We start from the raw sequence: 13,071 nt of genomic DNA on the forward strand, positions 1-13,071 counted from the left end.
CATCTGAATGTAAATCACAAGACTCCGGGGATGCTGCAACATTCCAGCTGATCAGCGCTTCTGGGCTCAACAGAAGCGCCAGGATCAGCGCCGAGCTCCAGCTGAAGCCTGGCGCTGATCCTGGTGCTTCCACTGAGCCCTGACAGCCCTGCAGCTCCAGCCATCTCTCACTCAGGCTTGTGTGGTGCTGTCACCTGTTCAGCTCATTCCCCTCCCCCGCTACCACTTTTCTAGGATGCTCGTGTACCAGGTGCCAGGTGCCAATATACCATAGGTGGTACCCGTACCACTGGTTAAAAAGCCCTGCTTTATCTCAACTGTTGCTTCAGTTCTCAGATATCCTCTGAAAGCCGGGGGGGGGGGGGCTTAGAAGGATCAAGGAGAGGTCGCACAGGAATGTTCCAGTTCAAAGCCATTGTCACCTGCTCATTCCGGGCATTGATCGAGGCCTTAATCACCATGTACTAGACTCTCAGGATTAATCCCCAATTTCCTTTGGAACCAAGTAGGGTCCATTCAGCCCTCATGACTGACTGATTTAATAGGGACACCCAACCTAATTTCTGTTATATATGCCAAGTCACGAACAAGAGAAGTTTAATTATTGGTCAACCTGGCATTCAATAGCAGTAGTTGGAAGCCAAGGTCTGATAACCAGACATAAGGAAATAGCCTTGAATCAACTGGAGACACTGAAATCGTCTTCCCCAGGACCAGCTAGCCCTGCCATATCTCTTGTCCAAGATACTGTTGTCTGCTCCTTCTCTTCCCAAAAGGCCAAGTCTCCCTGACCTGTACCATCCATCCCATTGATAAAGGCCTCCATCCAATCCTAAATTAACAATCTTTCTCCCTCTCTGGTTAGCCAGTTCCTGTGAATTGCTTCTGATGTAGCATGCAGTGATCTGCCAGTCAGCTGCATTCCCATCACACATCCACACCACACTCCCAAACCCCCTCTCCCACTCTCATATGGGGTTATGAGGGGCAAAATAGGTGCTCACCACTGGCTGGATCAACCCAGAAATTACAGTCCCTCCTCCACATACAGTAACATCCAGAGGAAATCTAGGTGATCTCATCAGTTGGCTCCAAATACTGATTGAAAATCCTTTCATTTCTCATTCAGTGCTGTGCAGAAGAGTCCTTGGGCACATGCTGCCAAAAGGTGGCACGAATGGATACATTTCTTTTGCAGTCAATACCATTTGTAAAAGACAAAATGGCTTCTGCTCAGAGTGACAGACTCCATGGCAGGTGCAGGGCAGAAGCCAATCTCCAGCTCTGCTACTGGGCCAGTTTTGCTCCTTGGCACTCACCCATGGCAACCAGAAGCATAAATCTCTGAATTTAAGGTTCTCTGTGTTGCCACCATTGCTGTCCACTAGCTGATCGACAGTATCCCCAACTCTAATCTGGAGCACCTCTAATCATTTGATTGAGTGCCATAGTTACTGTTTTTTTCTGGGCTGGAAAAATGTTGTATCTAGGTCACCTTAAAGGGCCTAGCTATGGTCACCTCCAACAATCATTGCTAACTCTTTTGATGCAGATTGGATTTGCTCTTTTTATTTATTTGTATTCCTTTTTTAATTAAAAAGAGCAAAACAGAAACAATAGTGATGGTATCGTTGGGAAAGCGAAGGAAAAATGCTTTGACAAAAAGAAAAAATACAACAAATACAGGAGTAAAAAGAGGGGAAGAGATTGGAGTGGGCTGTTGTAATTTGTCTAGAGTGGATTATGCCACTATTGAATATTCACTATATAGATATATTACTTCGTTCTGTATTTCCTTCTCTGGTACACCATAGGGACATCTTAATTTAGTGAATGTCAAAGTCCAAAAGAATAATCTGGAAATTTATTATTTGGGTTGCTTAAAAAGAGTGTTCTGAACTTTGCTTTTGTTTAATGATTAACAAGTTGAAAACTAGCAGAACTAAATGATTTAAAGACAAAACAGAGTGATCTACATCATGTCTGAAAGACCAATTTGCATTGCTGATTTTGAAAAGTTTGCTAAGAAATTTCTTCAAAAGTCTGTGTACGATTACTATAAGTCTGGGGCTGATGATCAGCAAACCTTAGCTGAAAATGTAGCTGCATTTTCAAGGTAATTAACAATTCATATTTGTATTTAATAGGTTGTAATTTAATTAAAGTAGAAATGAAAGTACAGTACTTGAAGTACATTCACGATGGGAATAGATTATACTAAAAGTAAATTGGTCATGTATAATTTGAGCATTCATCTTTCAACTCTGGATATCAAGGGATATCATGAAACAGAATTCAATTTTCATATGAAATATTACAGTTTTGCAAGTCATTACCCTGGAATTGGAAGAGTCTTTGATCTCGGGGTAAAAAAATTACATTGTGCTCAGAAAGCAGCCCTATGACTAACACATTGCTGTTATATCTAACAAAATAATGTGTGTTCAAGTGCTTGTTTAGCAAAAATACTTCATAATATGAACATCAGGTAATCATAAATCTCTGATAACTACCCAATCCTTATATCAAATGTTCAATTACTAATTTAGGGAAAAATATTTTAGATTTGTTGTTGTATTAGAGCAGGGGTTCCCAACCTGGGGTGCTCTCACCCCCTGGGGTGACGAGACACTTTTCCAAGGGATGCGAAAACTTGGGTTTTTAAAATTATAGTGTATATGCATAATTCATTGCCATTATTTCGAATATTTGTAAGGGGTGCGAGAATATATCAAGTGTTCTAGGGGTGTGGAGTATGGAAAAGGTTGGGAGTCGTTGTATTAGAGGATTGGAAAGTGGCATTTTTTTCAGTTGGTGGGGGACTGAGAAATTATACAATATTTTTACTTGTGTTCTTGATAAAACAGGTAAGTATAATGGAAAATTATTGGTAAAACAAGGATGACCAAGGAGAATATGAATGTGGGTAAAGTCGTGCAATATGTGCATGATCCTGGGCTAGTGGGAAATGTTTTATTTATTGTAATGCCTAATTTAGCCAAATGTCACATTTTTTTCATTTCCAAACTATTGTTACTCAGCTATCATGTTTAGATAAAGTCAAGAGTCACAAAAAGCATCAAGGCTCTCATACCCTTTCAACTACAAATTGCTCAGCCAGATGCAGAAGGATGGACTTGCAATAGTGGCGAATATCTGTATCTCAGGTGTAGGATGACAGTGAAGATTTGTTCTCCAAGCTTGTGGGTTTGTTTCCGCATGTTTCATTACCAGGCTAGGTAACATCTTCAGTGGAGTTTAAGGGATGTCGGTGTCAGTGTTCTGTTTATAAGGGCTTTGTGTGGGCAGTAGTTTCTGTGATGAGTCAGCTGTGGGTGTTTCAAGCAGTATCAGTTCGATTGGAGCATCACAAAAATCGGCCACGCTGTCACCCGTCACACTTGTGAGTTCATCGAAGCCTCGCACGCCACAAACAATTCCATCAACAGACACATTGACCTACAACCAACCTATGAACCCTTCAGAATCCAAATCAACTTCACAGTCAAGCAGAGACAGCACTCATCCTCAACCAACCCACGCAACCCCCCCAACCAGCATCTCCCAATGACCCTCACCTGATGTAACCTCCCCATCACAGACCCATCACAAGATTCGCTGAGGACTCACACCTGACTCACATCATAAGACCCATTAGAAGACCCTCATTTGACACACCCACACCTGACCCATCACAAGACCTACTGCCCACACTGCCCACCCATCACAAGATCTACTGTCCTTATAAACAGAAGAACGCTGACACAGACATCCCCTAAACTCCACTGAAGATGTTACCTAGCCTGGTAACGAAATGTTTGGAAACCAACTCACAAGCTCGTAGAATGAACCTTCACCCTCAAGGATGGACTTGATAAAGAATCAATCACTTTTGCAAGCTAAATCCCACCTTTATATAGTTTCTGGAGTTTTTAGAATGTCAACATGCATGTAGAAAAAAGATACACAGTGCTACCTCAGTACTCATCGTTAATTGATTCCGGGAGGTGCGATGAGTGCCAAAATGAGTACCAAACAATTTTTTCCCCTTAAGGAATAATGTAGTGAGTCACAAGGCAGCTGACATCGTCATGTTCTAGGTTGTGTGTCGAGTACCAGGACAACAGTTTTGCATCAAGATGCATTGAGTACCAAGTTCAATGAGTTTCAAAGCAGCTGAGTACCAAGATATACCATCTGAGGGTTATTAAGAATTTTGCTTCTAATTAGCTGTAATCTGAAGGCAAATGTTGCAATGCTGGATCTGCAGATGTAGATCTGGTGGTCACAAAGATGGCAAGAGTATACATTTTTGCTCTGGGTTAGATCCAAAATAAATTTGTTGAAACTCTCCTCCGTAATCTTGACTCTTTTCAGGTCATGTGTAGATGGCAGTGCCTTCTGAAATACCTCTTCCAAAGAGGTCTCTTCTGACTCATGGTAACAATTCCTGTCCACAATTGTTAGTGCTCCATTAGAAAATTCAGTTCCTATTTCAGTTCGGTATTCAGAAAATTACTGGTAGTTAAGTAGTTCTGTACAAATTCTTAGATAAAGACACAGAATTCCAGGTTATTATTTACTTTCATTCTCATTTCAGTGATTAGGTTGAAATTGGGAGAGTTATAGTGCTCATATCAGTTTAACTGATAGTACTTTCTTAAAGCAGTGCCCAAAATATATATCAGAGCTGTACTGGGATGGCATTTCTTGGCCATTTAGTTGAAAGTTCTAAGAAGGAATAAGTGGGCCAAAATAATAGCACCTTGCATTTCCTAAAATAGTATGATTGAGATGCTAAGTGAGCTAACACAAATAAAATAGGTTATTGGCATACTTAATGCATGTTGCTTCTATGTCCATTTATATGTATTTATAATTATTTATGCTTAATAAAAGTAAAAATGCTGAGCATAATTATATATGTAATTAAACAGTTTTATAACATTAATTTTGTCTTGAATAAAATAAGCTGAATACAGAATACGAGAGCTTTTCTTTATTCTCTATTGAAATTGTGCATGTCAATCATTAGTTTTGCTTCTTGAAAAGTCTTAAAAAGGGTCAAAGACAAAACTTGCAATTCATCTGTAACTGGGCAAAAATAATTTGATTTTCAATAACTTTTTCAGTTTAATCATTTTTATGATAACTTTATTACATGTTAAGCATGAAAGATAAAAACTAACGAATACTAATAAGATGAGAAAAAGAGAAAAAGTAAAGAATGAAGCCAAAAGTATAGAAAAGAGGGAAAGAAATATAAAGAAATGAGTTCTGATTTTCTTTTCCAGCAATTATAAATTTAAATTGACCTCTTACTCCATGGTTATAATTTTTTTCTATCTATTATTTTTTCTGATCATCAAACCCACATATCATAATTTCATTTTTTTTTCAGTTTCATGTCAAAAGTCCAAAAGGTTTTCTGATCAGAATTAATCAGTTGCCTTTTCTCTAATCAAGGCTTTCAATTTAGCCGTCTCAACAAGCTCATCATTTTCATCTACTTTTCTACTGTGGGTAATGTCAGATCTTTTCACTATTGTGTATATAAAAGTTTTGCTACTATTTTCATATATAACAATTTTTCCCCAACTTTTTGTTAATCTCAAAAGAAACATCTCTGGCTTCAGCTGTATATTAATGTTTAAAATTTTCTGAGTTAATGTACATATTTGAATACATTTTTTTTTAGTTTTTTTTACATGTCCACTAAGCAAAAAAAAATCCTCTCTTGTTCAACATATATTTTAATTGCCTTTATCATTTTTTCAAAGTAGGCTAACCTTGATCAATATTAGTTAAAGCAAAACTTTAGGGAAAGATGCTCTCATTCTTTAAATTCAAGAACTGTACACCAGACTGGTCAATCAAATCCTAGAAAAAAGCAAGGACAAACCACTTTTGTATTGTCCATGAAGAAGTGAAATGCACAATGGATGGACCCTCCTACATTGGATTCTAACCAACAAAGGGAAGCTGGCTGAGTAGTGGGAACTTTAGGACAAAGTAACCCCATTATCTTGAAGTTCAGGATTCTACAGAAAAATAAATTAGGATACTTCTATATGTACATTAGATTTCAAAACAGCTAACTTGGACTGGAGGAATGTTAGGCAGGGTCTCAGAAGAAATCCTCAGGTCAAAAAGAGTTTGGGGATTGGGGATTTCTGAAAAATAAGACTCTAGAAATACAATCACAATCTGTACCAGTGAGAAAGAAAGAACTCTCTATACCCTAGGACACTGGTGGCGAACCTATGGCAGGGGTGCCAGAGGCGGCAATCGGAGCTCTCTCTGTGGGCACATGTGCTGTTGCCCCAGCCTTGCCTCCCCCACAACCCCCTCCTCACCAGCAGCCCCCTGGAGAGTCACCCCCGAGCATGGTCCACACGGAGCAGTGCAGCCAAGGACATGGCAGCCAGACAGCGTAGACAAGACTCTGCCCTCATGCCCCATTGTGCACAGTTGATGCTGCAGGGCATGGGCAGAGGGCGTGGCTGCCGTGGCGCTGCTGGGCGATCTGCGGTGGGCCCTGGAGACGGTGAGTGGCCCTGCAGGCAGGCGGGGTGGGGGCAGGGTGGGGGCAGAGCAGGGGCGGGGCCAGTTTTTGGGCACTCGGTCTCTAAAAGGTTTGCCATCACTGCCCTAGGAGCTTTTGATTAACCTAAGAGTTAAAAGAAAGATATATAGGAAATGGAAGGTGGGTGTAATAACTAAGGAGATTGGTTCCACAAGAGAAGACAAGAAAGAACAGGCAGAAAGTAAGCAGATTTCACTTGGACATGAGGAAAAAAAGTTTTAACAGTAAGAGCTATTCCACAAAGGAGCAAAATTACTTTGGGAAGTGTGGTCTCACTTTGTGGGCAATATTGGACAGCCATTTTAAGAAGAGATTGGAATGGTACAAAGTCTCCTACTTGAGAGGGGGGTCAGACTAGAAGATCTCCAAAGTCCCTTCCAAGTCTGTCTATTCTATTCTGTTCTGTTTTGTTCTGTTCTATTCATACAACTTAAATTTAGTCACTGAGACACAAAATTTCTTAATGTTTCCATATAACAAGACCTTACTGTGATGGGCAGATTTGGGCACATCAACAGGTTATGATCTTGAATTTTGGAATGGTGTCTCATTCTGTTGTTGACAGTATATTTTATATTTTTCCATTCAAGTTCAAGAAAAAAAATTATGGAAGATGCAGCTGGGAGCATATTATAGAGATAAAACTGACTTATATTTATCTTTCAATTCAGACAGAAAGATTAAAAGCAGGGTATTACTGGATTATTATTTCTGTGCTTTTTACAACCAAGCAATGTCTACAGAAATTCTAAAAAATGTTAATAGGGAGGGAGGAAGTATTAGAATAAAATAAATGAACCCCTTAATAATGCAGAGAAAAGCTTGTGTAGATTTTGAAAATCAAGTGTCTTAGTCAAACTGCAATAAACAACTTCTTACAACTGCATATTATCTTTAACAACAAAAACAACACACATGGGAGTTTGCTCAATGCAAGTATTTTTTTTAAAGCTTAATAATATAATGTTTTGAAGTCTCCTAAACAAGTAATTTGCGATTATCAGGGTCTTTTAAAGTCCAAAGTAGTTTGGGGGGAACTAAAAAAAGATGCCATCTTCTATTTTTAATAGATTCCAAGTTTCTTTCAGCCAGCTTCACTATTTGAAAATTGATTTTTTTTTTAATGAGGTCATGGTGCTGATGGCATTTTGACATACAAGAAAATCAATTTAAAACATCTTATTTCAGCATGTTAAATTGGGAGTGAGCGAAAATGATCAGATAATGAGTTCTGATAGATTGTATTTTTGACTTTCTAAAGGTCTTTAGAAAATAGGATGTTCTTCACTGACAAAAAGGAGGCCCTCAAAACAGCTTGTTTAACAACATTAATCATAGTAAGCAATATTGTTGCTTCCTGGAGCTGAAAGCTACCGAGATTTGTTAAAATGTGGGAGATGGTAGTGGTGATGATGGGTGCTGAAAGCATATGATAAAGAATTATTAGGTTAAACAGATGTTTTTTTCTGTTAATTAGAATGATTGGGAAACAATGACATTAGTGATGGGTTGATGCTAAAGGTAAATTAATTAAATTCTGGGGCTTTGATGTATTGCACTTCCAATATTTCTATGTATATGTGGGTTGAAGTCAGTGTTGACTCCTGGTAATCTCTTGAATAAGTCCTTGCAGTTTACTTGGCAAAATTTTAGAAGATCTTTATATCTTTCTTCTAGGACTGAGACTGGCCTAAGACCACTCTGCAGACTTCATGCCTAAGTGTTAGACACAAAAATAGTCACAAATTGAAATCCACTCTGAGTTACAAATAGAAAGGAAATGTATTAGACTTCACATCCAAGTCTAAAAAAAATAACGGTTTGCAAAGCATGGTGGATTCAAGAAGGCAATGCAATGTAGCCAAGCACTGAACCACACCCCAAATTCCAAAATCACATATTATTATACATCCCATCGCAACGCCCCATTCCCTCCCCCATGGCCCCATTGGCTTAGGCTTTGGAGGTTACAATCTACCAGAAGCACCTAAACAGAATACATTATACTAATAAGATCCCTCCCCTACTATCCTATATCAATTCTAGAGGAGAGATGTCTCCCATCTTCTACACCTGTTAGATCCAGTAGGGGTACCAGGTACCAAAAGGTACTTAAAAACAGTTCCTAGATGGTGACTCACACTGGGCCCCACAGTAACTCCTGTTCTCCCCCCTTCCTCCACCTGAGGCTTGTATGTTCCCTATATACTCAAAGCATCTACTCAGGCAGTTGATTATACAATAACAATTATAAAATATAAAATATGATTACATGATAATAGTAAAAGCATATATATTTTTATTTTTAAATTTCCCCCACATAAGGCAGACTTAGACTTCCCAGTTTGCAGTTTGGTGTTAACCACTATACCTTTAAAGTTTGGGTGCAGAGAGAAGCCAGCATTAGGGGGTCAGAATATAATGCTTTTAAAGCAAACCAAAATAATTTTATAGATGCTATGATTGGTATCAGGATTAGACCAGCTATCTTGAATACTTAACATTTTTCAATATGATTGTCTTTATCCTATATATACTGGAGAGACATGTTTCCTCCTCTTCCTCCTTTTCTTCTTCTTTGTATTTTTTATATTATTTATAAAAATTTATATTATAAATTGTATTAAGGATTTTGATTACAATAGTAAAAAACTAATGCAACCTAAACTTAAAGAAAAGGAGACAAAAGATTATAGTAAAGAAATATGTAAAAAAGTGATTTCAACCTTCATTACAACAAATGTAGTAACTCTTCACTCCCTGTAAGTTTACAAATAGATATCTCTTCATCACACAGTGTCCTTTAAAGCAGTGGTTCTCAACCTGTGGGTCGGGACCCCATTTGGGGTCGAACGACCATTTCACGGGGGTCACCAAACAACGCAGTCCGCCATTTTTTTCCCCATAGCTGTGCTACTCCCTTTTATTCTATTGGCTTTTGAAAGCCAATAGAATAGACTCTCTTGAATAGAGTCTAATTTTATTGGCTTTCAAAAGCCAATAGAAATTGTCCAGGCTGTCTCTGCCCTGCTGAGCCCGCCAAAAGTCCCATTCTGCAAATGGTGCTGCACCAGTTGAGTAGTCCTCGACTTACGACCGGTTGGGGGTCGCGGCATTAAAAAGGTTGAGAACCACTGCTTTAAAGGGATCTGCTATGGTTATGAGCAAGATAGTTAATCCTTTAGTCTCCTAGTGCTCAAATCCATGGAGGACCACTGTCCTGTGGTCTCCTCGCAAGGAGCAGCCATTCAGAGGACATGCGGGCAATCTCTCCTCCTCTCCTTGTCCAGGGAGGTTCCAAAGAACCAGTTTACTCATCAGTTATTTGGTTTTTGTTGTGATTTCCGCTTTCACAGAGACTTCTTCTGTTCACCATGCTCCCCCTGCAAATCTCTGGAAAACCATGCTTCAAAAAAAAAAGAAAAACTAGACTTGATTTCATTTAAATCAAAGATTATGCTATTACTTTCCAGTAATGTATTATGTAACCGGTGACATAAAAACTACAATTTGATAACTACTCTTTCACAAACTGTACATCCTGGCACTAGAACTTGCTTATTGAAATTCTAGCTCAAACTCTTTGACACTTGGCAACTTATCATGCTGCTTTTTATTTATTTGCTCTCCATTTCCGGCCATGTGTAACTAACAAAAGCTGATGTCAGTGGCTTGGTCATTTCCAGATTTCAGCATTTGATGAGTCATTTTAAAAACCAAACTTGCTTTCGGTTAATATTGGAGACAGGAATTTACTGTGTCTGCATCACAAATCATGTATTCTAAATAAACCCTTGCTGTGAATTATTTGCTATCAGACCTTTTCCATCCATGCAGATTAAGACTATACCCCCGGATGTTGAAAAATGTGTCAACCTTGGACCTGTCAACTTGTGTCTTGGGAGAGAAAATCAGTATGCCAATATGCATTGCAGCCACTGCCATGCAGTGCATGGCTCATGCAGATGGGGAAATTGCAACTGCTAGAGGTATGTTCTGGGTTTGGAAATTCCTTGTAAAAAAATTCAGCAGGGAAGACCAGTCTGTTAAGTGAAGAATGCAGAAATGTTTTCGTTCAAATTAAAGACATCTTATTTTGTCCAATCTGTTTTGCCTATTTTGCCTAATAATCTTAGTTTGCTTAGGCAAATTAATACTGTATCTTGTGTTTTATTTCCAAGCAAAGTGTTATGCAACATGGCAAATAAGGTTATAGGGATGTAATATTTAGAAACTAATCAGGAAATGTCTACGAAGATTCTCAATCATCCAAATTATGGTTGTTCCAAAGGTGCTTTTTTCACGAGGCTTTCTTGTTTTTCTTTGAAGACATTTCGCTTCTCATCCAAGAAGCTCTCAATAGCCCTCTCTCAACATTTGCAGCCCTTTCTCAACAGAGTGGGAGGGATATGACATCATTTATCTCCAGTCTCTAACACAGTCCTTTCAACAGTTCCAAGAAGGCTCCACATCCATTTGCATTATTCAGGTGACCCTGAAGACACAGATACGCCTCCAGGGGGCTTCAACAACTTGCTAAAAGGATGTAAATGACCAGCTGTCTGCAAGGAGTATAAATCCTTCCATTTCCCACCATCCAGTCAGAGATGAAGAAGCTTCTTGGATGAGAAGCGAAACGTCTTCAAAGATAATCAGGAAATGCTTTTACAATCTAGGACTGGCATCCTTTTTTAGGTTTAGAACCAGTATTAATCTGCTAAGCTAGAGCTGAAGCAAAAGTAAGGTTCAGTTGGCACACCATAATAGGGCTACTTTTCTGAAAATAAGACACTACGTGTAGTCCATGTAGACTGAGTAAGCAGGTCCTGAAAACACCAGTTGAAAATTGTTATCCGCAATAGCACTCACTTTGGGATAAATGTGCAAAGTGTCAAGAAAATAAAAAGTGTTCCATATTTGATTATCCTGGGACATTTTACTAAATATACACCATCATTACAGTAGAGTGGGAACTTAACTACTTTATTCCATGGCTCTCGATTACATATATTCTTTCTAGTACTTCTATGTGTATTTAAGTTAAAGTAGCATATTGAAGAAAAGTCTATTCTTTGATTTCTTTTTCAGTTATATGGAGTGTTCATCTTATTAAACATATAGATTTGCACTGCAAAATAGCAGTAAGAATGATTCATGCTGAAGAAAAAGATATGAATTGTAACTTTCATTTAGTAAATGAGGCTTGGCAGTCTAATGTTACTGCACTGGGCTTGAATTAGCCAATACTGATATTTAACTATTTTTAAAATGTTTACTAGACCTAGAAAATGAACACTATTTTAGCATCTCATTTGCTATGAGTCTCTGATCAAAAGTTTGTAGGAATTAATCACTTCATAATATATTTAATTAGTGCAGATCAGTGCCAAAGCAGACTGAACAACAGATTTCTCCAGTTTAGTGGCTCTGATTATATTTCACTGAGAAAATTAAATTATTTTGGGGAATCTGTGGATGTACACAACCGTCTGCCTGACCATTACACTATCAGCTATGCTGAGAACATGTACATTTATTAATTTAAAATCTATATTAGATAAAACAATAAGCCAATCCTGGAATATTTTCGGGGAGAAGTTAATTGATCAAAAACTAACCATGATTTCTCACGTTTACCATGCCAGTGCCTACTTCAGAATTTTTTTTTTATTTCTACAATTAATTTAATTTAATTTAATTAATTAAGGTTGCCTTATGGCTGATTTAGAGTTGCCTGCAACTTCCTGTCACCAACACTGCATATCTATACTGTGAAGGAGTTGATAGGTAAACAGAGGTTGCAGAGGGCTGGAGATGGGCCAATGCAAATACCTCCTGAATACCAACAGTGTGTTACGTTGTGTAGTCCCTCTGTATTGATTCGTTCTGACTTCTTGTTGGGAGGCAGGAGAAGGCAAGGCACATTCAAATGGGAAACATTAAAATTTGCTGACGTATAAAAGGAAAGGCACATCCATCCTTGAAAAACAGAGGCATACATACCCTCACCTGCCTTGTTGGAGAAATCTGCTCCAGCCTTCATTTCGGCTGAAAAAAAAAGTCATTTTTTGGGGTATATTTTCACTGCCATCTATTGATCTCTGGATATTTGCAGTTATGTCCTAATTTAATAGCCAGGTTTCTCCCTGAGATGACCTTAAAGGTGGAATCCCTCATCTTCCCTGTTCAACTTTCTGCCTCCATATAACAAAATCTCTTGAACTGAATTCTTCAGGCAACAACGATACACCAATTTCTAATGCAGTTTTAATTATTTTCATTGAATGCCTCCATGGCTTCTGGATTCCTAGCCACCAACAGATTAAAAAGCCCTGCACGGAATCTAGTGTATGGTAGAAAGCTCTCCTTCTGGACTGCAGACAGCTATTTGCTTCTTGGAGGCTGTAGCTGCTGCTTTGGTGACTTTTATTGTTATTTTATAGTGTTGTTTCCTTTTGTTGTGCTGCTGTTGTATCTTTAAGCCT

General features: G+C 38.5%; 1 protein-coding gene across 2 annotated transcripts in view; it reads left to right on the forward strand.

Moving 5' to 3' along the window:
- The first annotated feature begins 385 nt into the window (after window positions 1-385).
- The window catches only part of HAO1 (hydroxyacid oxidase 1), a 44,444-nt gene continuing 31,758 nt past the window's right edge, over window positions 386-13,071 (forward strand). The window contains exons 1-3 of one of the 2 annotated variants that reach the window (XM_039359454.1): window positions 1,995-2,116; window positions 4,378-4,440; window positions 10,424-10,575. In XM_039359454.1, coding sequence (XP_039215388.1) covers window positions 10,443-10,575 — 133 coding nt within the window. In that variant the 5' untranslated portion in view covers window positions 1,995-2,116; window positions 4,378-4,440; window positions 10,424-10,442. Of the gene's footprint in view, window positions 2,117-4,377; window positions 4,441-10,423; window positions 10,576-13,071 lie in introns of both variants that reach the window. The other variant, XM_039359453.1, reaches the window with a different exon arrangement.

Source organism: Crotalus tigris, unplaced genomic scaffold (genome assembly GCF_016545835.1).
Source record: "Crotalus tigris isolate CLP2741 ecotype Arizona unplaced genomic scaffold, ASM1654583v1 scf7180000019070.2622420, whole genome shotgun sequence".
NCBI lineage: Eukaryota > Metazoa > Chordata > Lepidosauria > Squamata > Viperidae > Crotalus > Crotalus tigris.